A 27,500-nucleotide genomic window follows, 5' to 3' on the forward strand; every position below is an offset into this window, starting at 1 on the left:
TTCGTTTTTCATATATATATATATATATATATATATATATATGAAGAGAGAGAGTGGGGGAGATGGGGGGGGGGAGAAATGAGAGAGAGCTAGAGACAGAAGAGGAAAGACGGAGAGTGAGAGAATGAAGACAGAGAGCATGAGAGAGAGAAAAGAGAGAAGGAGAATGAGAAAAGAAATAGCACATCGGTGGGCGAAAGGTTGTGGGTGATTTCACAAGCAGTCAGTCTTTGATTGTCGTGTATGAGGTTTGTGTACAGCAGCAGAACTGTTCTAAATATGGCAGCATTATAATATTCTTTTCTACTCTAGGCACAAGGCCCGAAATTTTGGGGGAGGAGGCCAGTCGATTAGATCGACCCCAGTACGCAACTGGTGCTTAATTTATCGATCCCGAAAGGATGAAAGGCAAAGTCGACTTCGGCGTAATTTGAACTCAGAACATAAAGACAGACCAAATACCACTAAGCATTTCGCCCAGCGTGCTAGCGTTTCTGCCATTGCTGTCTTGGCAGCATTATAATATTGTAAATCTCGCATATCTCTTGAAGAAAGTTAGCAATTCTTAGAAGTTGAAATGTTTTCTGTCTCCAAAGAGGAAGTTGTTTTATTAACCTGGCACTGAGGAGTTACACTCAAAACAGACCTTAACTGGGGTTAAAACTCATGATATAGATGGACGTTATTATTTATAGCAGGGCACTTATTGAGTCTAATATTTTAAGACACTGTGTTCGACATACATACGTCATACATGCATGATGGTTGTCAACAAGTAAACGAGTATGATGGTCACTGACAAAGCGATGCCTGTGCGAAAGTTTTGGTTCAACAAAGCTTGCACGTCACCTCATAGCCCCTCTCCACCTTATCAACATGCTCCAGAGACAGGCCAAGGCAAGATATCCAACGCCAATATAAGCTCAGAAATGTGGGAGCACTGTTATCTCAAGCGCAAGTAAAATATCCTCAAGATGTCCAATGTCATTCCCTGCGTATCCTGTTATATATCAAAGTTGCCTTCTCCTAGAGACATGCTTTAGCAAATGCTGAGGGATGTATCGCCCTCAATGGTCTTCCAGCACGCCGGACTCCAACCCAGAATTTCTGAGAATCCATGCTTCTGCTAGATAGACGTTGAACATATAGTCTGGGTTCATCCGTCCTTTGGCAGGTCTTGTTTTTAGTCTTGCTGGGTTTCAAGTAACCCTCCTCACAAAGCTAGTCTGGTGGGTGTTCCAGTTTAGTCGCCAACGACCATCTATCTATCTATCTATCTGTCTATCTATCTATCTATCTATCTATCTATCTATCTATCTATCTATCTATCTATCTATGCCTGTTTATAGATAGTTATATATGTGTGTATGTGTGCGTGTGTGCGTATATATATATATATATATATATATATATATATATATATATATATACATGTGTGTGCGTGTATATATATATATATATACACACACACACACACACACACACACACATTCACACACGTGCAGATGTGTGTGCGTGCGGACACACACACAACACACACACAGACACATACACACACGGAGAGAAAGTTGGGTGAAGATCGGAAAGTGAAATATTGAATGGTGACTCGCAAAAACAACCTTCAAAAAAATCTATTTCATTCTACTAAAAAAGTATCGAGTAGTCTTTCTGTAATAATTACATTGATACAAAGTGATAACACGCACACACACACACACACGTACATACGCACATACAATTGTAATCGACCGTGGAGAAGTGAAGTCAAACTCGATTCTAGCGGAGTTTGAAAGCATAAACTTGAGACACAGCAATTAATTGTCCTTATTTCTTCATGCTTTCTATTTCCTTCACAGAAAATCAAAAAAGTTATGTGCAAAACGAAACATTAGAAGCAAAAATAAATAAATAAATATATAAATAAAGCTAAAAAACTTTATATCGTTGAAGGCAGATTAGAGTGTGGACTGGGGTGATAGGGTTCCAATAAGTGAGCAAATAAATGGGTAGGTGAATGAATGAGTCAGTGAGTGAGTGAACAAGTGGGAAAGTGAGCTCGTGAGCGAATGAAAGAATGACTAGGTGAGTGAATGAAAACAAAACGAAAAAGACAGGAAGAAAGAGGTAAAAAAGAGAGAGAAAGACAAATAAAGACAGAGAAGGAATCGGGTCAAAATGAACGAAAGCTAAAGCCAAGGAAGAGAGTTTAGCGTTTCATTGAAGTCAACCCTGAGTGGAGTGTGTGTAAGCAATACTCACAAGACCAAGATTTCTCACTCATCAACATATGCGGTTCATGGGCTGAAACTGAGAAGATACGTATTTAAAGTAGATGACCACTGATATACTTGTAGTCCGGTAGAGGGCAAACATTATCAGAGGCATGGGCTGGTTTGTGACAGTCAAGTTTCGGTCAAATACTGTTGGCAAAGAAAAAAATCCTAACATGGGCTATAACAAGTAACCTTAGATGCTAAGAACCTTCCTAAGTCTCCTAGCAGTCCCTAATCACTGTTTTCTGGAACTGAATTAAACAAGGTATTTTTAAAACCTACTTCCTCTATCCATCTGTTCGAATCTTTAAGGATTGTTCCTATTGTACCTATAACTAAAGGGATACATTTTACCCACACTTTCCATAGCCTCTGTAACTCAATGGCAGAATCGTTAGCACGCCGGATGAATTACCGCCGAGTTCGACATCACCTTTCATTCTTTCGTGGTCGATAACATAAGTACCAGTTGCGCACTGGGGTCGAAGTAATCGACTTACCTAAAATTTGAAATTATTATTATTTGCGCACTGCAGCCTATGTTATAGATCAATGCTATAAGCTAGAGCATCGTTCTGAGGTTCAATAAAATAAGTTACATTCTCGTGTTGATTTAATTGGCTATGCATCGATGCTACACTTCACATTGTGTTGCAGAATACTGGATATTCTGTCAAATTTCCGGTAATAACATCAGTTATCCTCTCTATATGCTTTCACTCTGTGCCAATAGTTAGAGACTGAGGATGTTAATAACATCCGTTAATTCCCTCTATATGCCTTACTCTATCAAAAGTTACAGATACCTGGGTTAAAAGAAGGATGTATTTTTACCTTAATCTGAATATGGGGATATTGCAATGGGGGATGTGTTAACGGTCCAAATTCCTTTAAGACAAACTCTTCCTTTGTTTTTTTTTTGCCCCTTATCATCTTTCTTTTGTCCTTGTGTTCTCTGTATTTCTCTCTCTCTCTCATTCCTTTCTCTCTCTCTCTCTCTCTCTCTCTCTCTCTCTGACAAGTGAACTGGTTGTGAGCAACCGGAGTGGCAGTGACTTTAGTGAGTGTGATTCATTAAATGGAGACTAAAGTGGTACGGTGTTAGTGAAGGTGAGTTTCTAAGTTCTAATTTCAACAACATTTCTAGTATTTCAGTGTTGCTATCACAAAGGAACAATAAAATAAATGATACCAGTCATATGCTGCAGATGGATCAATCAATTATAAAGGTTTTGTTTTGGCCTAAACCATTACTCCTTAGACTATGTGTGTTATTGCACGTGCGCATGCGCGTGTGCATGTATATATGTATATATCAATGTATACATATATGTATGTATGTGTATATATGTGTGTGTGTATGTATGTATGTATATGTGTATGTACACACACACACACACACATACACACACACACACACACACACACATACACACACACACGCTTTATATGCAACTGCTTGTAACCAACAGCTATTTATAGTTAGGCCTCATGGGAACTCGTCTCTTTTTACACCAGCTGATGAATCAAATGATGAAGCATCTAGGTGTACTGGAAGATTACTACAAGGTAAATATATGCGTAATTTCTTTATATTGGAGATTAATTTCTTTCGTTTACTTATTTCACGTAGACCTAATTGGTAATCAGTTGTCGAACACACCCAGTGAACAGATTAGGCCAAGATGTGTTCCAAGAGGTTCACGATAGGCCATTCATCATACATGTATGAATGTATGTTTATATATATACATCGTATATGTACATATAGATGTTTATGTATGTATGTATGTATGTATGTATGTGTGTGTGTGTGTGCGCGCGTGTGTGTGTGTGTAATTCCAATAAAAAACTGAATATATTAGGAAAAAGGTTTTATACTGTGATTGATGTCGAAGATGAAAAATCCAGGAATGTATTCCAGAATGAAAGAAGTAAATAACTCGAGGACTATTTACAAAGGGATAAATATCAGTACGATAGTGATCATGAAGGTGGCAAACTGGCCGAAACGTTCGCCCGTCGGTCGAAATGCTTAATGAAATTTCGTCCCTTTTTACGTTCTGAGTTCAAATGCCGCCGTAGTAGACTTTGACTTTCATTCTTTCGGGGTCGATAAAATAAGTACCAGTTGAACATTGGAGTCGATGTAATCGACTTACTCCTTCCCCCAAAACTGTTGGCCTCGTGCCAAAATTTGGAAGAGATAGGTGGCGAACTGGCAGAATCGGTAGCACGCCGGGCAAAATACTTAGCGGCATTTCGTCCGTCTTTACGTTCAGAGTTCAAATTCCGTTGAGGTCGGCTTTGACTTTTATCCTTTCGGGGTCGATAAAATAAGTACCAGTGAAACACTGGGTTCAATGTAATCGACTTACCCTTTCAATTGCTGGCTTTGTGCCAAAATTTGAAACGAATATTATATCGATCACAACTTGGTATAACACACCTCTTACTCCAAATACATCAGCGATGTGGTTAGGTATGCTAAAGACCAAATTTTTATAGCAATCTCGAATTATCTCTTGTGTCTCAACCGGTAATTTTCTTCTCATTATAATCTGTGAATTTTCTCATGATGTTTTTCAGAAATGTCGAAATTATGAAATAATATTTTATCATTCATGTATATTAATGTGTAATATCAATTAATTAACTCAGGTTCTGGAATATAAATTTTGAAGGCTATTCAGAAAAATATTAAGATAGGCAGACAGATGGACAGAGGCACACAGAGAATGAGAGAGAAACAATACAAAAGAAGAGTTTATATCTTTGATAAGGTAGAACTACTAACGACACCCTTAAAATATTTCAATATTTCGTTTGTATTCTTAACTTGTTAACTAGAATTGGTCCTTGATAATGTTTGTGGCATCCCTCTAGCAGACTGCAAAATGTTTTGTTCAAGAAGGATTTTACAAGAATTGCTTCATTTGATGGAAAAAGAAAATGCTCTAATGTGGTGATAAGCAACTGAGATAAAGCCATAAGCTAATACATAATATAGACGTTAAGTTTTGGCATCCAAAGACACGTGATAATGCATTTGCAAAGTAAGCGTGGAAACACTTGATGAGTTGACAAACAAAACTAGATGCAATCAAGACTCGAAATGAACTGAGGAGAGGAAAACATTGAATTAATGTTTAAATTTGTCCAAGACGACTAAGGGTGAAAACTCCTGGGCTCAAATAATTGAAATTAGAGTTAACTCTATTGAAATCTCAGTTCAGCAACAATGGAAATAGTCATGCATCAAGGGGAAGCGGGAAAGATTAAACTAGTCTTTTTTAGGATACAGGGACAACTGTGGACATGTTTCGATGTTATTAACCCTCCTCAGCAAAGCATATTGTTATATTAAATTGATGTTAAGTTCTGACGCTTAAAAGCCATTTGATAGTATATTAACAAATAAAAACTGGAGTTCGAGGGAATTTATGGTGGTATGTTTTGGTTAAATAAGGTCCAATGAAGTTAGTAAATATGTATGTCTGTATTTTCTGGGGAGATGAGGATTCGGATATTTTATGATTGACGTTTCGTCGAAGAATCATTAGATTTATGTTAACCGTCGACACCTAAATTAAAATAGATGATACGAAATGTTCATCGTTAGAACAATGCTGATAATATCGTCGTCATCATCATCATCATCGTTGTTATCGTCGTCGTCATCATCATCATCACCATTTAACGTCCATATGCCATGCTCGCATGGAGTGGACGGTTCAACAGAATCCAAGTAGCCTGAGGGCTGTGTTGTTCTCAAATGCCTGCTTTGGTAGGGTTTTTACGACTGGATGTCTTTCCTAATGCCAACCCATTTACAGAGTATACTGTGCGATTTTTTCTTGTGACTGACCACAAGTGAGGTCACCAAATAATTTGCAAGACAGAGAAAAGAATCTCGACTGAGTGGAGTCGTAGTGGAAAGGGAGGTGGCTTTATGACGGGTACTGAGTGGCTAAAGTATGATGCACGCAGCGCGCGCGGACACACACACACACACACACTCGCACTCGCGTCCCCCACCACTACGTATTTGTTATTCTTATCAAGTGGGTTTTGAGCAGCTGTTACCTAAAGAAACTCGAAGTTTGAAGGACATGGTTAGGTGAAATTAAAATGAAAGCGCAAATTTAGTGCAAACAAGCTCTGACGTCAAAACGATTAATAGTAATATTAATAAAACTCATTACAGAACGCAGTGCATTATGGTTAGGCAATATAATTAATTGGTTTGTTTTCATATTTGTTTTCACAATGTTTGTTAAATGTAGCCATTATGACATTTACAATTGAAATTATTGACTTTATAAAGGTAATATTATTTTCTTATCTTTATGTCTTCCGTGCTTCATTATGCAGTTATTGGTAGTTTGTTATTTGTTGTTTTTGTGTGTTACTCTTAAGATTTTTTTTTTATTTATGTGTGTGTTTGTGTCTTTTTTTTTTTGTTTTTCAAATAAAAATCAATTTGGTATTTAGTTTTACTTGATGCGACCACACTTCATTTTGTCTTCTGTCAATGAGTCAAACAGCTTCTCAATGCTTCTTTCCCCTTTGTTACTTTGTTGTCAAGAAATTTATTTATAATTTTTTTTTTTTTTTTAATCACTCGGAGAACGCACGAGTAGCAAAAACTCACCATCTGAAAAGATAACCACAACAATTTTTCTTTTTTTTTTTTTGCAGGTAAACAACATGAACAACAACAACAACAACAATGATAGGCATCAACATCAATAGCGTCATTTTACTCCTCCTCCTCCTCCTCCTCATCATCATCATCATTAACAACAACAGCAACAACAACAGCAACAGCAGCAGCGACAACAACGACAAAAACGACAGACAACAATGGCGACAGCATCAATATCATCATCATCATCACCATCCTCTTCATTATCCTTATCATCATCATCACCATCATCACCATCCTCTTCATCATCATCATCATCATCACCGTCATCAATATCATCAACAACAATTATAACCATAAATAGTAATGACATCTGTATTATCGTCACAAAAATGACGTGTGGGGGGGAAACTAGGAGGGGGTCATTTAAAAAGGGTGCATCGAAAGAGGATCGCAGTAGCATCGAAGAACAGTAATAAGAAAAAGAGCATCATCACCATCATCATCACCATCATCATCACCATCATCATCATCGTCGTCGACGTCACCGTCATCGTCATCGTCATAGTCATCATGATCGTTGTCGTCGTTGTCGTCACCATCATCATCATCATCATATATATGATATATAGAGAGGTAGGTAGGTAATAAGGTAGGTAGGTAGGTAGGTAGGTAGGTAGGTAGGTAGGTAGGTAGTTGAGAGGAAGAAGTTTGCCGAGCTTAACTGTTCAAGAAAATACAACTTTAGCCAAGTGGTACTCCTACCATTCAGTGAAAAAGGGACTCGCACTGTTTGAGAGGGTACTCTTTTGCAAGCCTTAGAAGCCAATCCACTTAGTCTATGTATGTATGTATGTATGTGTGGTCTTAAAAATGGGGGTCTTAAAAGACATGTTAGGATCCACAATGAGCAGAACTTACCTGCAGGTATTGGTGGTGCAAATCAGAGGTGCAATCTGTGTGGGTGTTTTTTCAAAACACTGTCTGGTTTAAAAAGCCACATCAGACGCCATGAAAGGGCTAAGGTGTGGGTGCAGGAGGTGGTCAAACTCTGTGTAAGGAGTAGACAACCACCACATATATGTCGTATGTATGTCAATATGCATGTATATATGTGTCTATGTATGTGTGTATGTATGTATGTATGTATGTATGTGTACGAACGTGTGTACATATATATGTTTGCATGGATGTATGTAACTTTGTATGTACGTACATATAAATATGCGCGTATGAATGTCCGAATGAATGAATGCGTGTGTTTGTGCGTGCGTAAATATGTATGTATGTAACATGTAATCCATTACAACCCATTGAATGGTCAGGCTGTAGGCTGTTAAATCGACAACTCTACCAAGCCTTGGGAGGGAGGTTTTCGCTTGCCACGCTGCATGATGAAAAACAAAACTTATCTAAGGGTGGATGAACTCAGTCGAGTCCATATCATCTAACAGCTGGGTGTGAGAGAGACCCCCTCCTAGTCTTTGTTTAGATAGAAGTAATCTCACCTTCGACTTCGTTTGCATCCAGTGATGTAGACTGGTTCTTGATTTTGGTCAAATGAATATGTTGTTCAGAAAGTGTGATTAGCCCAGTGCAAGACATTTAATCACTTTCAAAAGCTTCGGGCACATGTGCTGTTTGATTTTTAACATTTCTAGTAACATCTCTACCACGTGTTGCTTAATATTGCTGTGTCGAGAAAGGCAAAACATCCAATGAAAAAATCCATGATGGAATGACGGTGTGCGCCAGTGTGGGTGGTAACTCTTTGAACTCGTATTGCAGGAGGCACTCATTGTTGCCATATTTGTGCAACAGAGTGTAGGTCCTTAGCAGGACTGAAAATTCCTATCCGTACTGCTTATGTTTAAGACAAAAATCAAACAATGTTATTGTTCGAAATCGAGTTGTAGCCATCATTTACCTACCTGCCTGCCTTCCTGCCTGTTAGTCTGTTTGTCGGTCTGTCTGTTTGTCTGTCTGTCTGTGCAACCATTAATCCGGGCACCTTTTTTCTCCCCGTTTTTTCCCCCTCTCTCTCTATCTGTTTTCTCTCCTCATTCCTTTCCTTAGAAGAGCGTAGTCTCAAAACGTCAAAGACTTCTTCCATTTTCCCTTAGTACCAAAGTAATACACCTTGTTTGTTGTTCTCTCACCCGTCTCTCTCTTTTGATTTTTGTCTTTTGTATAGTTTTGCACTATCTATCTATCTATCTATCTATCTATCTATCTATCTATCTATCTATCTATCTATCTGTCTGTCTGTCTGTCTGTCTGTCTTTTTCTCCTCTCTTAAATGCATATATGTATGTGTGTGCGCGTGCGTGCATGTGTGTATGTGCGTGTATACACACCATACACACATACATATATATCACACATTCTTATAAAAGCAACTGTGGCGTTTAGTAACAGAATGTCGTAAGCACCATCCTGGCCATTTTCGAAGTTAGTGTATCGTTTTCTTTGTCTCGACGTCGAGAAACCGAAAAATTTGGGAGGAAGAACCGGTGAGGCTTGCAATAAGGTCGAAAATCCGGCTGAAAAAATTGTACCTTGACGCTGTTGACACGACGCTCGCTCACCCAAACTCGGACCAGAGAGTTTAGTAGCACATCATCGTAAGCACACTCACACACAATCAGTAACTTTGGTGTGGTCCCTGTATCATTTTTCGAGTGTTATGGCTCATTTTCTAATATTCTTCGTTACCATCGTAACGATAATGGGCTATTACCTTACTATCTTGTCTTACTTACCTCTTAAATATACTTACCTTGGTATATTAAAACAGAAACAATACCTTGGGTGAGGGTCTCTGTATGCTTTTTGCTAGGTATTATAGCTAAAATATGCAATGCGATACACCGTTTCATTGTACCCATTTATTCTACAAAATGAGAAAGACGCAGTCATTGTTTAATCTTTCAGATGCAAACATAAATATATAATTTTACATCGGTGAAATGGTTAGAGGAGGTCTTCACGGTCATTTTAAGACCAAAACTAGCTTCCTAACTACATTCCTTGTCGATATATCGTATTCTGAATGTCGCGAAACTTTGTCATTTTCTCGGTTTTTAAGTTGTGGCACTTACGCGGTCTGTTACTAAACGTTTCAATTGAAAGAAAAGAAATTACAAGGATAGAACTATAAAGACAACACCACCACCACCACCACCACCACCACCACCACCACCACCACCACCACCACCACCACCACCACCAACAACAACAACATCAACAACACCGACTAGATCATATTTACATGTTAGAAGTCCACAGTCATGTCCAGTATAATTGTTGGAACATTCGCAGTAATTTGAAGTTGTTAAACACCTTCCATTCTTGGCACACGATACTCCCCAACGTCTACAATCAAAGTCGACTTTCTGAGCTGCAAAAGAAGAAGGACAAGAGAAAGATGATTACAACAAATGTTATTTATTTCATATGTAAAATCATTATTGTAAGACAGACAAATAGATAAATAAACACAAGACACGCATAATGAAATAATAACGAATGCGTAAGTGGTTGGAGGGAGAGTTGCTAGTCACAGTGATGGTTAGCAGGGTTAATCACAATAGTAGTGGCAGGGTGGGGCTGCTAGTTACAATGGCATTGCAAGAGGGAGATGCTAGTTTTAACGGTAACAGCAGGAATGCTAGTCACAATAGTGGTAGCAGGAAGAGATGCTAGTCACAATGGTGGTAGCAGGAAGAGATGCTAGTTACTATGGTGGTAGAAGTGAATTCGTCTCCCAAACTTTAAGACGCTTTAAAAAAATTATAAACAGAAAAACGACAAACAAATAGGACCGCAAACAATTACATTTTAACAAGTAATGTGTGGGGGGATAAGAGAGCAGCTCTTTACTGGAGAAATTGATACAAGAAAAATAGTGGAGGAAAACGATGTGCCTTTGAAAGGGAAGCTGGAGGAAGCCCTGACCGATGCGAAGCACGATGAATATTCCATCTAACTGGATAGGCCATGTGGAAGAATATGTTTATCCTTCCGGACCGAAGGTGGGGCAAGAAGATAGACAGAGCTGGGATGTCAATACATCAACCCTCAGAGTTGTGCCATGGTAGATGGGAAGATAAGGCGAGGAGAGAAGCAAAGCTAGGGTATCTCACACACCAGCCCACAGACTTGTGCTGTAACTGATCGAAAGATAAGGCGAAGATCTAGTCGCATCGCAGTAGATGGGGAAAAATCGTGAGGAGATACTGACGTTGACTGTTGGTTGTTATTTCTACGACAGTATGGGTAGGTGGTGAGATCAGGGCTGATTGGCGATAATATATGATAAGGTGGGGGTCCGCATGAACATTTGTGTCTTAGTGAGGTTCAAAGAACACGAGGCTATTTCGAAATTGTATTGCAGGAGCAGAAACGAAGTCAATTTGACTGGCGGTATAGAGCAGAAGGCGTAGTTGCTACACATGCGGAAGTAAAAGCCACATGAGGGTTTTCTGCTTAGAAGTGGAACAACGATGCAAAGAGGGAACAGTCTATAAGTAAAGGCAGCACAACAACAACAAACTCCAGAAGGAAGAGCAAGGCTGCTGTCATTGCTGTTTCCACAATATCGTTGGTCGTAGCTTTGAGGATAGCTAGAAAGGAAACGAAGAAAAGTAGAATGGCATGGTTTTCAGTGCTAGCAGCATCAGGTGCCAGGAAGTAGGGGGCCCGGAAAGGTGTAAATGGGGGAAAATCTCAAGAACTGTAAATACGTGGGGTAATATAGAAAGAATGGTCCTAATCTAAAACATACAGTTTACTGATAATCTTCACAGAAGGGCAAAAGTACGCCTACATGGTTGTGTGGGTCAGTAATGGAATTCATGGTTGTGAGGGTGAGTAGCGAGAAATTGGTGCAGATACTGAATGAATTGAAAAAGTGCAACAGAAAAGTTATATTCATTAAAGTCGAGATTGGCAAGGATTACACCCAGCATAAAAATTATAGACGTTTGTTGAAAACCACACCAGAAATTAATCAACAGCTCAAGAAAGTTACTCAGAAGATGTAGGAGATTTCAGAGTAAGGCTCAAACCGAACATAGTTAGGTTCAGAGAAGCCTATTTGTAAAAGGGAAACCAAAGCGGAAAATGGTCGGGTGCCATATGGTACCCTGATTCAACCATGCTAGCAGGTTTGGCACTTATGCGTGTGTGGGGCGGGGTGAGTTGCCCATATTTGTTTTGTATACAAAATTTTTAACCAGTCTTGATATATTATATGACAGTTCTCCTACACTACTTGATATCTATCTATCTATCTATCTATCTATCTATCTATCTATCTATCTATCTATCTATCTATCTATCTATCTATCTGTCTGTCTATCTGTCTGTCTGTCTGTCTGTCTATGTGTGCGTATGTATGTGTGTGTGCGTGCGTGCGCGTGTATATACGACGGAGTGCCCAAAAGTAACCGGAAACACTCTCTATGGAACAAGCCAGTTGTAGTTCAGACTTCCGCCGCTAGAAACCACTTGAAGTGACTCTCAGGCATAAGTGTGCCGACCGGCATCTACTAGTGAGGTCGTACTGCTACGTGGTGTGCCATTGTTTTGTAGTGCTTCTCCCTTGTTCGTCAATTTTTGCGATGGCTGAAACGAAGGAACAACGTTCTTCCGTAAAATTTTGTTTCCTGCTGGGGAAAAAGGGCGGCCGAAACAGTTGTCATGCTTCAAATAGCTTAGAAGGACGCTGCCATGATCAAAACACAAGTTTGCGAGTGGTTTCCACGCTTAAAGAATCGTCATTTGTTGCTCGAAGACCAATCTCGTTCACGGTGACCGTCGACCTCCCGAACGAATGAAAACATCCCGAAAATTCATGAACTGATCCTGGAGGATCATCGCCGAACAATTGACGAACTTGTTGATATGATTGGTATGTCCTGGAGCTCCTCCCAACGAATTTTGCGCGAGGAATTGTGACTGAAAAGAGTTGCAGCAAAATTTGTGCCTTGCTTGCTCACAGAAGATCCAAAGCAGTCACGACTGAATGTGTGTTGTGAACTGAAAGAACAGTTGGAAGTTGATCCGGATCTTTTTTCGAAGGTCATCACTGGTGATGAAAGCTGGTGCTACAATCCGGAAACGAAGCAGCAATCAAGTCAATGGAAGCATTCAATGACACTACGCCTTCAAAAAGCGCGTCAAGTGAAGCCCAATGTCAAGATGATGCTGATTTGCTTCATGGATGCGAAAGGAATTGTCCACACAGAATTTGTTCCTCTTGGCCAAACATTTTACCTGGAAGTTCTGAAGCGTCTGCGAGACGCAGTGAGACGAAAACGCTCCAATCTGTGGTAAAGTGGATAGTAGTGGTTTCATCACGACAATGCGCTTGCGCACACCGCCTTGAGTGTGAGATAGCTATTGACCAAAAATGGCATGGCCCCGTTTGCTCACCCTCTCTATTCACCCGATATTGCTCCCTGCGACTTTTTTATTCCCCTGAATGAAAAAAAGTCCTTAAAGGAAAACGTTTTGCAGATGTGGAAGAGGTGAAGAAAAAAAAAAAGACAGAGGCGTTAAAAGGTATCACTTCGCAAAAGTTCCAGCACTACTTCGAACAGTGCAAAACGCGTCTGGACTGATGCATTTCTTCAAATGGAGAATGTTTTAAAGGTGATAAAAGTGTAAACGTGTAAAAGTAAGTAAATAAAATGATATTGCAAAATTTTGATTTCTTTTGGGCACCACCTCGTGTATATGTGTGTGTGTGTGTGTGTGTGCGTGTGTGTGTGTGTGATTGAATACACACGCGCGTGCATACACACATTCGCGCATGTGCGCGTACACACATTCGCGCATGTGCGCGTACACACATATATCCAATGTAATGTGATTCTTTCAGTTATATTACACGTAATTTATGTATGCATGTCTGTGGCCAAGAAAGAAAAGGTTATTATTATTACTGAGTGATCAGCACACTCCATGAAAGGGACTCGCAGGTACAAATACAGATGGCTGCCCAGCTGATAAGGGTACATCAGGAACATGCATCACAACCGCGTGTGCAACATGATGTTCTCATATCAAGATAAACAGCACATGATCTTGCAAGTGGGGCTCAGTTAGAATTTTTTTCGGATCGAATAACCTATCCTAGGTCGTTTAAGGATGATGAACGAGACACTCATGTTTCCAGAATTAAGAGCAGAAGTCATGAGAACCACTGCACCGTACTTCATCATCATCATCACTGGATGTTACCGAGACAAAGTTTTGCAGAGAAGTTTTCCGTCTTGTGTGCGGATTATCTTCGAACAGGGGAGGTCAGCAGCTTCCCCTTGCTGGTTTGGCATCTGCAGACTAGACTAGTTTCAGGGTGTTGCCCCTTGTCAATGCAGAGCAGCCGAATCCAGCAGACGTCGCTACTGACTTATCTGTAGGTAGGTTATTTATCTAATTTCAGTGGAATACATCCACTGGTTTTCAGAAATAGAGATATTAATATTTCTAAGTCTCTCTAAAGGAGACTACGGCAACGGTACTGGATATTAATAATTATCGCCAAACCAACATGAAACTAGTCTAGTCTGCAGATGCCAAACAAGCAGTACTGCATGTCGTTTCCAAATTTCTAGAAACATACATAACATCAAATATATATGCATACATACATACATACATACATACATACATACATACATAACATCAAATATATACCCATACACATACACACACACATGTATACACAAATATATATAATTGTACATCTATAATGTGTGTATAATAAATAGTTTGATTTGGCTCTACGAAGCATAATGTTTCGCAGGCTTCTAGCAGAAACATAGCTCGTTCAAGTTCAGATTACCTAATGGAGGAATATACATCGGCACTGGATATATATATATATATGTATATATATATATACATATATATATATATATATATGTATGTATGTATGTACATACATACATACATATAGGTATTGTACACACACATAACCATACATACATACGTACATACATATATATACATGGTGCAGTGAATAATTGTTGTCTAAATTACACAAAAATGAAAATAACACTGACATCTCATTTTAACAGATATATTAACCAAAATTACGTAAAAATATCTTGAAATACTAAAGAGTAAATTTATTCAATAAAACCGCCATTGGCTTCAACCACGGCCTCCAGGCGACTTTGGAATCTCCTGTAGCTCTTCTGGACGGTCTCCTTGTTTAAGTTGGTGAACGTTGCTATAATTCTTGCCTACAGTTCATCTTTGGTGTTACAAGGAGTTTTGTTGGTCTCTCACTCAACTATGGCACACACATAATAATCAGCGGGGTTGCAGTCTGGGGAGTTAGGTAGCCTGATGTTAGGGGTGACGTGGTCACGGAAATTGTCTGATAGCCATGACTGGGGACTCCTGCTTGTGAGGCATGGTGCAGAGTCCTGTTGCCAGACATAGGGTCTTCCAGCAGCCACCCTCTTGACCCAGGGAAGCACTAATCCTTCCAGGCACACGATGTAGGCCTCCATGTCGAGTGTGAGGCTGTGAAGGAAGATGAATGGAGGCATAATGTTGCCATTAGTAGTGATCACTCCAAACACCATGATGTTGATTGGATGTTTGATTTTTATCACTCTCGGTACATGTTTTGAGGATATGGTAAGCCAACGGTTGTTCTGTGTGTTCACCATCTAAGCCTAGCAGACATTTTTCTCGTCTGAGAAAAACCAAAGCATGTTTGGTTGGAGGGAATGCTTGAGTTTTTTCAAAAGCTTCCTAGCGCGTTCTTTCCTCTTGTCTTTGATGGCTTGGGATAAAAAATTGGCCCTTCTTTCTCATCTTGCATGAGGAATACCGAATGTCTTCATGCACTACCTGCCTGATAAGAAACTCTCATGTCCCTGGCGATGGACCTGATTGACTTGGAGGAATTGTTGTCAATCATGGCCTGGATCTCACCAACAAATCCAGGAGTTCTTTTCTTATCAGAACAATCAGAGTGAGTTTTCCGAGCTGCCGTACCTTCGTAATTACCATTAGACTCATCCAACTGTTTCTGAATCCTCTGCATTGTCTTCAGATTGACACCTATGTTCGTATTACAGTTTCCGGCGTGAATGCCAAGCAGTACTGCATGTCGTTTCCAAATTTCTAGAAACATACATACATAACATCAAATATATACCCATACAAGCACACACACACACACACACACACACACACACACACACACACACACACACACACACACACACACACACACACACACATGTATGCACAAATATATATTATTGTACATCTATAATGTGTGTATGATAAATATACATACAAATATGTATTTATATGCATATATTAACATCCTATACATACATACATTCATACATACATACATGATAGTAACATCGATCATCAAAGCAGTTTATCATAGACCAATAGCTGGATTACTACCTCCCACTTTGAAGGGTATGTATTTGCAATCCAGGAACAGGAAATATCAACTACATATCTGATGCACAAAAGAGATAGAGATGCAGGGAAAACCATAAAATGTGACAACCGATGCAAACTTTGTGGAGTTCACACTGAAGATATGCATATCATAAGCAGTTGTCCGAAAATGTCATCACGGTATTATCTGCCGATGAGACATGATGTTATAGCTAGGACACTATATAATGAAATCCTTCGGAAGGATAGCCCCCGAAGATAAAGAAATGAGAAATCACAATATGGTGGAAGCCATAACCACTCATAATAAAAATGAGTACTGGTGGAATGTCCCAGTGAAAACCTCAATAAAATGTAAACACAACAGGCCTGATATAATGATTTGGGATAGAGAAAAGAAAGTGTGCACAGTTGAGGAAATTAGCTACCCAATGGATGTTAACATAAAGCTGAAGATCAGTAAAAAAGAGAACACCAATGCTGAACTATTGAGAAATCTGCAGTTACTCTATCCAGATTACAAGTTCAAGTTTATACTTGTAAATATTGGTACACCGAGATATGTAACACACTACCTAAATACCAATCTTGAGAAATTAGGCTTCTCAAAACCAGAAAGGAGACTGCTAATTCGAAGACTACAGATCCAATCCGTCACTGGAACTGTAAAAATCTGTAAAACTCTCCGGAAGTTTATCATTTAAATATATACAAGCATGTTTAGATATGCAACTATATTCATGAGAATACATACATAAAACATACAAATCTTCACATGCATACATACATACAAACATAATACATACATACATACATACATGCATACAAACAAACAAAAATATCGTGTTGTTGATGTTGAAATTCCAATGAAGGAGTTCTTTCTCTATTGGGAAGAAATCTTGAAATAAACTGAATAATGACATACATACATACATACATGCACATATACAAATTCACACACGAATATATATATGTATATATATATATATATATATATTTGTTCTTTCTCGAGCCATGCCTGGCTCATAAGGGCCGGTTTCCCGGTTTCATTGGCCTATGGGTTCCCCACCTGAACGGGACGCCGGTCTGTCGCAGGTGAGCTGCTAGATGCAGGAGGAAAGAGTGAGAGAAAGTTGTTGCCAAAGAGTCAGCAGAAGTTCGCCATTACCTTCTGCTGGAGCCGCGTGGAGCCGCGTGGAGCCGCGTGGAGCCTAGGTGTTTCGCTCATAAACACACACGTCACCCGGTCTGAGATTCGAAGCTGCGATTCCTTGACCGCGAGTCCGCTGCTGTAACCACTAGGCCATGTGCCTCCACACATATATATAGGATCTTAGCTATCAGTCCAGTGCGCAGGTGCTCGCGGCTGGGGATGACCCAAATAATTCGAAACTGTGTCAATCGCGCGATCCTGCTATTTGCTGGAGGGTAGTAGGGGTTCGGTCCCCCTGCTAGCGATATATCATATAAAGAGGGTGCAGAGCTTTGCACTGATAACCAGCTGGCGGAGAATCTGCCTGGGGTTAAGTTAGTAGTAACATTCAACTGCCACTTTGTTGTGGGAATTCGCTTTACTGTTTATATATATATATATATATATCTGGGTGTGTATGTGTCCATAAAACATACGTACACACCTGTGTACATACAAGTGTGTTTGTATGCTTTATCCCACCTTAGAGCAATGTTGTTAATCATTCTTTTACGTCAGAAATATATTAGAATTCTTTAGATACTTACTTTTAATGTTCCCCCACTCATCCTTCCTCCTCTTCTCCTTCTTTTCCCTTCCCACCTCCCTCGTTCTCACCTTCTTTTTCTCTTCCATTGTAACATCTAGTTTAGTCACGTAATATTCTCAATAAGCGCGCGCACACACACATACATATGTATACCTATATCACTGTGTGTATGTATGTCTCTCTCTCTGTGTCTCTCTCTCTGTGTCTCTCTCTCTGTGTCTCTCTCTCTGTGTCTCTCTCTCTGTGTCTCTCTCTCTGTGTCTTTCTCTCTCTCTCTCTCTCTCTCTCTCTCTCTCTCTCTCACTCTCTATCTATCTATCTATCTATCACTGTTTGTGATGAGACTAGAACGTTTAAATTACGCATATAAAGACCATGTGACAGGCTTTCGCGCAGTTTCTCTCCTATGGCTACGTTTATGGTATGAAGATATGATAGAACACAGTCATTTTCGGTGATAACCAGAGGAGGGGAACCTGCACCTCGGGATTACGAAAGAAACCCCTTAACCACTTTCACTTTATCTACCTCTTGCATACTTTCTCTCTTTTTCTCTTACTCCTATACGTAAATACACTCATATATACATATATATGTGTGCGTGTGTGTGTGTGAATGTGTGTGTGAGTACAATGTATTTGTGTGTATATAAATATATAATAAATATTTTAGTATATATTATGTATATATATATATATATATATATATATATATATATATATATTATAGAATACATACATACATGTATTCACACATATATCACGATGTGTGTGTGTGTGAATGATGAATGGAGTAATTGTTATTACATTTATTCCATGGTTTACAGTAATTTGAATAACGTGTGTGGAGTGACAAGTTAAATATCATGTATGAAGGCATAAATGAAAACAATGGTATAGTCGTGTCCATTATATAATGCATGTTACATAATGACTATCACAGTCATTTAGTTATAACCGAATGAACGAATATAATACAATTGCAAATTGGTTATTTCACTTATGTAGAAAAAATATCTTATATCTTATTTGTCAAAGTTTGAAAAATAAGATATTATCTTAACGCTTTACGGGGAAGAGAAAGTGCCTCAACGTTTCAGACGTCACTGCTTCATCAGAAGAAAGAAAGAGAGCATAGAGTGTAAAGAGAAAGAGAGATAGTCCGAGAAAGAAAACTAGCGAAGGTTAGAAACCAAGTGGGAATGCTGTTCTATGGTATATATGTATGTATGTATGTATGTATGTATGTATGTATGTATGTATGTATGTATGTATGTATGTATGTACGTACGTCCATGACAAAAATCGCAAACTGCAGCATACACGTGATCACAAAAACACAAATTTCGCAACTTGCGAAGTAAACACAGCGATGTCATTGGGTACACTGCTACTTGAAGGTCTCTGCTAGCACTCACAGCGCACGCAACCGTGTACTGTCATCTGTTGGCGCGCTACAGAGCTAGTTAGGGAACTTTTTTATACCACCTTGTAGATACAAGATACAGAAGATTTTGAGTTATACAGTAGTTACTCCGAGTTTTAAAGAGACGAAAGTTCTCGAGCGATAGAAATAGAAAAGAGAAATGATGCTTAAATTCAACTTACAAAAAATGGGTGTTATTTCTAATAATATTGTAATAAAATCCCTTTGAATAACAGACAAAGTTTCGGTATTGAGAGTACTTCTTAAATAATTCTATAGATATATATGAATAAACATATACAGCACTTATCAGGAGTATCAAGTATAGGTCAGGAATATAAAAAGCCAACAATCACTCGCGAACGAGTATATCTTGGTATCATGTATAATATATACGCTTCTATTTTATAAAAATATTGGTTATAGAGTATCAGTTTGTAAAAAAAATAAGCCGAGGAGTATCAGTCTGTAAAAAGATAAGTCAAAGATTATCGATATATGCGATATATACGAATACAGGTGAAGACGTGTCAATATATAAGAATATAGGCTAGGAGTGTCGATGTTAAGGTATATAGATCAAGGGTATCGAGGTATAAGAATATAGGTCGGGTGTATCGATATATATGAAACGAAATCAGGAGTAAAGAGGCTGGGCTTGCATTTGAAATTAGTGTTCGTGAGTCCTTGACCATGCTGGTGTATAAGGGTGGTGAGGTTTTTGAGAGTTTTTGTTGTTTATAGTTGGTGATAATTTCATAGAAAGAGTTGTCGTTTAGTAAGGAGAGTGCTAGGTGTTTGTAAAAATCTGTGTCCATTAGGACTACAGTACTACATTTGTCAGCTTCTTTGATAGTAAGGCTTTTGTCCTGTTGTAAGTATCTTAGGTTTCTCCATTCTTTGCTATTAAAGTTTGATTTGACCTTGGTTTTGGGCGGGGTAAAAGGGAAACTCTGGATGTGGTTGCAAAAATCGTCCAGTGCTTTATTTCTTCCTTTGGAACTACTATATCGGATAGACGAGCCTCCCTTTGCGTAGAAGAGTAGCAGTCCATAAAGAACAAATAAATCTCCCTCAACACCGCCAAATTCCACTCAGTGGCCACATAGACTCTTGCGCCAGAAACAAAAACCCTAAATTCCTTATATTCCCTTTCTATCAATGTAAAGACCGAATCTCTACACAAGAAAGAATCAACAAGGAGAATTTTTTCATAGAGAAATTCCAACCACTTCTTAACACACACTATCCAAATTTCTATATCTGTTAACAGTGCTTCTCAGGTAGACAAACTGATCAACTACACCAAGTCGTTTACCATACACATAGATATTTAGTTCCCTATACTGCTTACCAGGGGCAGGTTGGTACATGACAACAGTTTTCTTGAGACTGACTGTCAATCCTAAGGCAGTGCAAGCATCAGAGAATGCATTCAAAATGTGTTGCATATTAATTTCTGTGTGTGTTACTAGCTCACAATCATCTGCATACAGAAGGTTTCTTATGATAGAGGTAAATACCTTTGTTTTTACCGCAAAGCGTCTGATATTAGATATGCTGCCAGCGGTTCGATAATGGATGTAAACACCATATCTGCAATTTCTGAACGCAATACAGAAAACCATCGCAAAATATATGGCAAATAGGGTCGGTGCCAGAATATCACCCTGTTTCATTCCATTTTTTTATTGAGATGGGCTCCGACATTTTACCTCTAACATTAACCCTACCCTCCATGTCTTCATGAAAAGACCTAACCAAAGCAAGGAACTTTTCAGGACAACCAAGTTTCAGGAGGACTTTCCACAGTGCATTTCTATTAACGGTATCAAAAGCTTTTGTCAGATCGACAAAAACCTGATATAACTCCAGACCCTGTTCCACACACTTCTCCTGAAGCTGTCTAGCTGAGAAGATCATATCAGTAGTGCCGCGTCCCACACGAAAGCCAGATTGACTTTCTGGAAGAACACAATCTGCAACGTGTTTCTGCAGACGATCCAAAAGTATCCTGTATGAAACCTTTCCTATGACAGAAAGCAATGATATTCCCCTATAGTTACCACAATCATTCCTGTTGCCTTTTCCCTTATATAAGACCACGATTATTGTATCTCTCCAGTCCTCAGGTAAAGATTCACTATCCCATATCCTGCCAAACAAGGAGTAAAGTTGCTGTTGAAGTTTCTCACCGCCATGCTGTAACAACTCCGCATGTATACCATCCATACCCAGAGACCTCCCATTATTCATCCTTGAGACAGACACCGCAACTTCTTCCAACATTGGTGGTTCCGTGAGAGCCGCCTTCACAGGTAACCCAGGGATGAAAGTTCATCAAAGTATTCTCGCCACCTTCGCAGAATTCCTTGTGAATCACGAAGAAGTTCTTTACCATCCCTGCTACGAAGTGGTGTCATCAGAAAAGAAGTCGGTCCATAAAACTCTCGCAAGAGACCATATAACAGCTTTGTGTTATTGGAATCCGATGCCGCCTGTATCTCATCGGCCTTCTTACTCCACCAGGTATCCCTCATTGACAGTTATTTCTTCAAAGCTATAATGGAAGTGACAAAGGAGCATATTCGGCATATTTTGCTTTATAACTTCAATAACGCAACGGAAAGTGTAAGGAATATAAATGCAGGATATGGGGATCGGACAATAAGCGTAAGCCAGTGTCAATGGTGGTTCCAGAAATTCCGAGCCGGAAACTACAGCCTAGAAGACGAGCCTCGTCCTGGAAGAGCTGCAGAGCGCGACGAGGACGTCCTGCAAACCCTGGTGGAACAAAATCCCATCGTAACTATTGAGGAATTAGCAGAGAAGCTTGGATTTGGTCATTCAACCATTCATCAACACCTGCGTGCAATCGGAAAAGTCAGCAAATTGGGTCAGTGGGTTCCTCACAAACTTTCCAACTCTAATCGCGTGCAGAGAGTGAATGTGTGCTCTTCTTTGCTGTTACGTCTCACGAATGAACCTTTTTTTCGACTGAATAGTGACTGGTGACCAGAAATGGGTTCTCTATAAAAATACCAGGCGCTGAAGACAGTGTATAGGGAACGGAGAAACAGCGGCACCCCAGGCTAAAGAAGGTCTTCACCCACATAAGGTTTTGTTATCTGTTTGGTGGGATATGAAAGATTTAGTTCACTTTGAACTTTTAAACCCAAACCAAACGTCAAAAAAGATCAACTGCGAGCAGCATGAGCGCAAGAAGAAAAACGCCCATCTTTGGTTTGAAGACGAAAGATGTTTTTCCATCAAGATGATGCTCAGTTACATACAGCGAAGATGACATTCCTACCATATTCACGGGACATTGCCCCATCTGATTATCATTTATTCCGCAGTCTTCAAAATCATTTGGACGGAAAAAATATGAATTCTGTAGACGAGGTCAGAACATTATTGGGGGAGTATTTTTCGTCACTGACAAATGAATTTTGGAAGAGGGGCCTTGCAAGTCTACCAGATAGATAGAAGAGCATTGTAGAATATGAAAAAGAGTATATTTTAGATTAAAAAAGAACTTAATTTATCATAATTTTGAAAAATAAAATAAATATAAAAAAACGCATTATTTATAGGATGACCCAGTATACATTACGCATACAAGCATGTATACATATATACATACATTCACGCAAACGCCCAAACACACACACGATAGCACACGAGACCGGTCGCAACAGCAGGTACCTGACAGCGATGCCTGAGTCGGACTGACTAATAATTTCTTGTCATCTTTTTTTTTTTCTTGATGATTTAGGTTTAACTTAAAACTGCTTTAATCTTCTTGCTGTTAGCTTTGTTCATCTATGGGGTTAATGCGTGAAGATTTACAAGTGCATAGGGTGATGGGCAAGAATGTAGAGCACTGAGGATTATGTGTGTGTGTGTACGTGTGTGAGTTCGCGCGCGCACACACACACACTGAGTCAGAGTCTAAATAAACTTATGAAAATTAGGCTTTTATTTTATGTTGTAATTGATGTCGTCGATGGGGAAAATCCAACAAAAACAAGAATGTATAAACAGATAACCTGTATATAGTTTAGAGAAATCTAGATAGGTACAGGCGTGGCTGTGTGGTAAGATGGTTGCTTCCTAAATACGTGGTTCTGGTTCAGTTCCACTGCGAGGCACCTTGACCAAGTGTCTTCTACTAAGGCTTCGGGCCGACTAAAGCCTTGTGAGTAGATAGGGTAGACGGAAACAGATTCAAAATAACCTCCCCCTCGCTTCCACCTGAACTCTAACTAAAAAACAGTTCACATTAAGCCAAGCTGGTTGAAGGACCCTGAACGAAGCTGCACACTAAATTATGCCCGGTTGCATATGCAACTGCTCATACCCTGGTCTGTGGAAACACGCGTAGGTCTCCGTAACCATAAAAATGTGGTGTATGACGTTGTAAAATAGAAGGAAATAAATTTCGAGGGTATACCAGTCTTTCGCTTGCAACAGCCGGTTCTTTTGATCAAACTATCGTATCTCCAGCTGCTTCAAATGCTAAGATATCAAAAATTGTCAAAGTGTAGTACAACGGTTTTGCTATGGAATGGTGAAACCATTTTTTCGTTTTCTGAAAAATCAACGTTTTGGACTTACGACATTTTTACATAACAGCAACGATATATATATCTATATATATATATGCAGGCTAATACAAGACCCACATTAAACTCCTCACTCGTATCACGATCGAACCAAGAGTTTAACTATGGTCTGTCCTTAGCACTTACTTAGCATTACCTGCTACTCTTTGGGTCTTCTAGATACCAATACCATTTATATATAACGTATGTATGTATGTATGTATGTATGTATGTATATGTATATATATATATATATACGTATGTATATATATATATATATATATATATATATATATATGTATGTATATATATATGTATGTATATATATATATATATATATATATATATATATATATATATAATATACATACATATATATATATATATATATATATATATATATATATATATATATATATATATATATATATATATATACATACATATATATATATATATATATATATATATATATATATATATATATATGTGTGTGTGTGTGTGTGTGTGTGTGTGTGTGTGTGTGTGTGTGTGTTTGTATGTATGTATGTATGTCTTTGTGTTTGTGTTTGTCATCCACCACCGCTGACAACTGGTGTTGGTTCATTTACGTCGCTGTAACTTAGCTGATTGGCAAACCAGACTGATGGAATAAGAAAATGTTTACAAAAGATAAATGTAAGTATTAGGGTCGATTTGTGTGATTAAACTCTTCAAGGCTGTGCCCCAGCATGGCCGCAATTCAATGAGTAAAAAATGTACTCACACACACACACACACACGTACGTTTGTGTATATATGTATCGTTTGAAAATGTCTATTTCGTGAATTGATTTTCACGCCATCGCTTCGTCGGACATTAAACACACACACACATATCCACACCCCTTTCACGCACACACTCACTTACGCACACGCACAACCACACACACACATACACACACACACACACACATATCCACACCTCCTTCACGCACACACTTCACACACACACACACACACACACACACACACACACACACACAGAGTCCCATTTTCTGCGCTTAGTCGATCAATTTCAGTTTCCTAAAGACGAATTCCTTCAGTACACCCTCTACTGACCTTCATTCCCCGCGTCTATTCTATCCTGTCTTAGAAGAAACCAATACAATAATCCATTAGAACTTAATGAGACAGACAGATTGATTCACCAGCTGACATACCAAAATAACAATAGAATCTTTAACAATGAGTGACATACCAATATTAAGTGATTCTAATACAGAAGTGAACTTTAAAATGTAAGTAATTTATAGACGGACATCATCATTGCAGTGATATCCTCTGCGTATTTAATACGCACCGCGTTAAAAAAACAGAAATTACCTTGTATTTCGCCAATACAAGTCAGTATGATACAAACTTCGAAAATATATAACTACCAATATATGTACTCGAGAAATATATATATATATATATATATATATATATATATATATATATATATATATATATATATATATATATATATATATATATATATACATACGTACATATGTGCATAGATATATATACATACATGCGTGTATGTATATATATAAACAAATAGTGAATGAGTATATGCATATATACGTACAGGTATGTGCATACCGACATCCACCTGTATGTATAGGTGCATATCTGGGTACAGGACATTGCAAACAAACATAGACGGGAAAACACACGAGCCACATAGAGAACATTCTACTTCATCAGCTACCCACGTTTTAACACCGGCGTTTCGACGAGCTTCGGGCAGGACGCATCGTTAAAACGGCTCATACCTGTGTGTGTATGTATGTATATATAAACTTTAGGCTAATTCAAGCATGTTGGGACATATTTCAACTTCTAGAAGCAAATTCACTGCAGTTTCTATAAATGACACCTATTGAATCAGAAACTCGTGTCTATGACTGTTCCCTTGCCCCCAAACAATAAGCCTGTCCTTTTTTTTAGTGGCATATCATCTTTGGAGAATTCTTGATTCGTGAGGTTATCATCCGTTCTCATAAAGATTTGTTGTCAAATGCGATTTGGTAATTGTGACACATCTTCCAGACGGAGAGAGAATTTTAATAAATCAAGAATTACGCCGTATGCTAATTGATATACCTATATTTGTCTATGTTGTTTACGTATTGGCATCTTTTAGTTATTTCTTTTAGCTGACTTTTGTTTAATATATATTTGTGCGTGCGCGCGTTTAAAACACATATACATATATGTATATTTATGTATGTAGATAGGTAAGTACTATATGTTTGAATATTTATATGTGTGTGTGTGTGTGTATATGCATATCTTCTATCTATCTATCAATCTAGCAGTCTATCTGTCTGTCTGTCTTCTTCTTCTTCTTCTTCTTCTTCTTCTTCTTCTTCTTCTTCTTCTTCTTCTTCTTCTTCTTCTTCTTCTTCTTCTTCTTCTTCTTCTTCTTCTTCTTCTTCTTCTTCTTCTTCTTCTTCTTCTTTCTCTCTCTCTCTCTCTCTCTCTTATATATATACTTTGGGTATGGTAGATGAGTTCAGCAAAAATTTAGATTCAGATGAATATGATACTTAAGTTGAGGCACCAGAATTTAGTACGGTATTATCCATACAATTTCGAAGTAAGGTGATTAAAATCAAAATAAGCAACAAGGATATCCAGAGGTAACGCAGTACGATCGTATCATGCAACTCCATTTAATTGAATAATGCATTCATTACATCAATTTAAAATGCAGAGCAATCCTCAGCTGCACAAAGACATAGAATTTAATTAAATTAGAACAGAAGGACACCTTAATATAATTATACCTAAAATCTCTAGGAAGTTAAGGAGATAGGCAAAGAACATGTTGCCCCTACTTCAGCAGAGAAGTTACTAAATTATCAAGAAGACTCTGCCTATCACTGATTTTATTTGTTTTTATGGGGTAAGTTTTAACTTATAGACTAGTTTATCAAATCCTTGTATATCTAAGGTTGAGAGAATAAAGGGCAGTATATGTTAGGGGTAGGGCTGAGAGAGCAGACATAAATCATTATTGGTATAGTCATAAAAACCTTTGTGCAGCTGAGGATTGCTCTGCATTTCAAATTGATGTAATGATTGCATTGTTCTATTAAATGGCGTTGCATGAAACGGTCGTACTGCATTACCTCTTGATATCCTTGTTGCATATTTTGATATATATATATATATATATATATATATATATATATATATATATATATATATATATATATATATTATGGGGGCGTATGGCTTAGGGTGCTGCATTTATCATTGTAAGAGCATGGTTTCAATCCCTGAACCGGCTGATGAGTTGTGTCCTTGAGCATAACTCTTCATT

The 27,500-nt window shown here is 38.5% G+C and overlaps 1 protein-coding gene across 2 annotated transcripts in view; it reads right to left on the reverse strand.

Annotated features, from left to right (window-relative positions):
- Positions 1 to 27,500, reverse strand: part of LOC106868969 (EGF-like domain-containing protein 2) — a 46,268-nt gene that overhangs the window by 17,549 nt on the left and 1,219 nt on the right. The window contains exons 2-3 of one of the 2 annotated variants that reach the window (XM_014914448.3): positions 10,193 to 10,321; positions 2,260 to 2,307 (exon numbers count right to left, since the gene is read on the reverse strand). In XM_014914448.3, coding sequence (XP_014769934.1) covers positions 2,260 to 2,307; positions 10,193 to 10,321 — 177 coding nt within the window. The remainder of the gene's footprint in view (positions 1 to 2,259; positions 2,308 to 10,192; positions 10,322 to 27,500) is intronic. The other variant, XM_014914449.3, reaches the window with a different exon arrangement.

Source organism: Octopus bimaculoides, chromosome 16 (genome assembly GCF_046866305.1).
Source record: "Octopus bimaculoides isolate indiv1 chromosome 16, ASM4686630v1, whole genome shotgun sequence".
In the NCBI taxonomy this organism is placed as follows: Eukaryota; Metazoa; Mollusca; class Cephalopoda; order Octopoda; family Octopodidae; genus Octopus; species Octopus bimaculoides.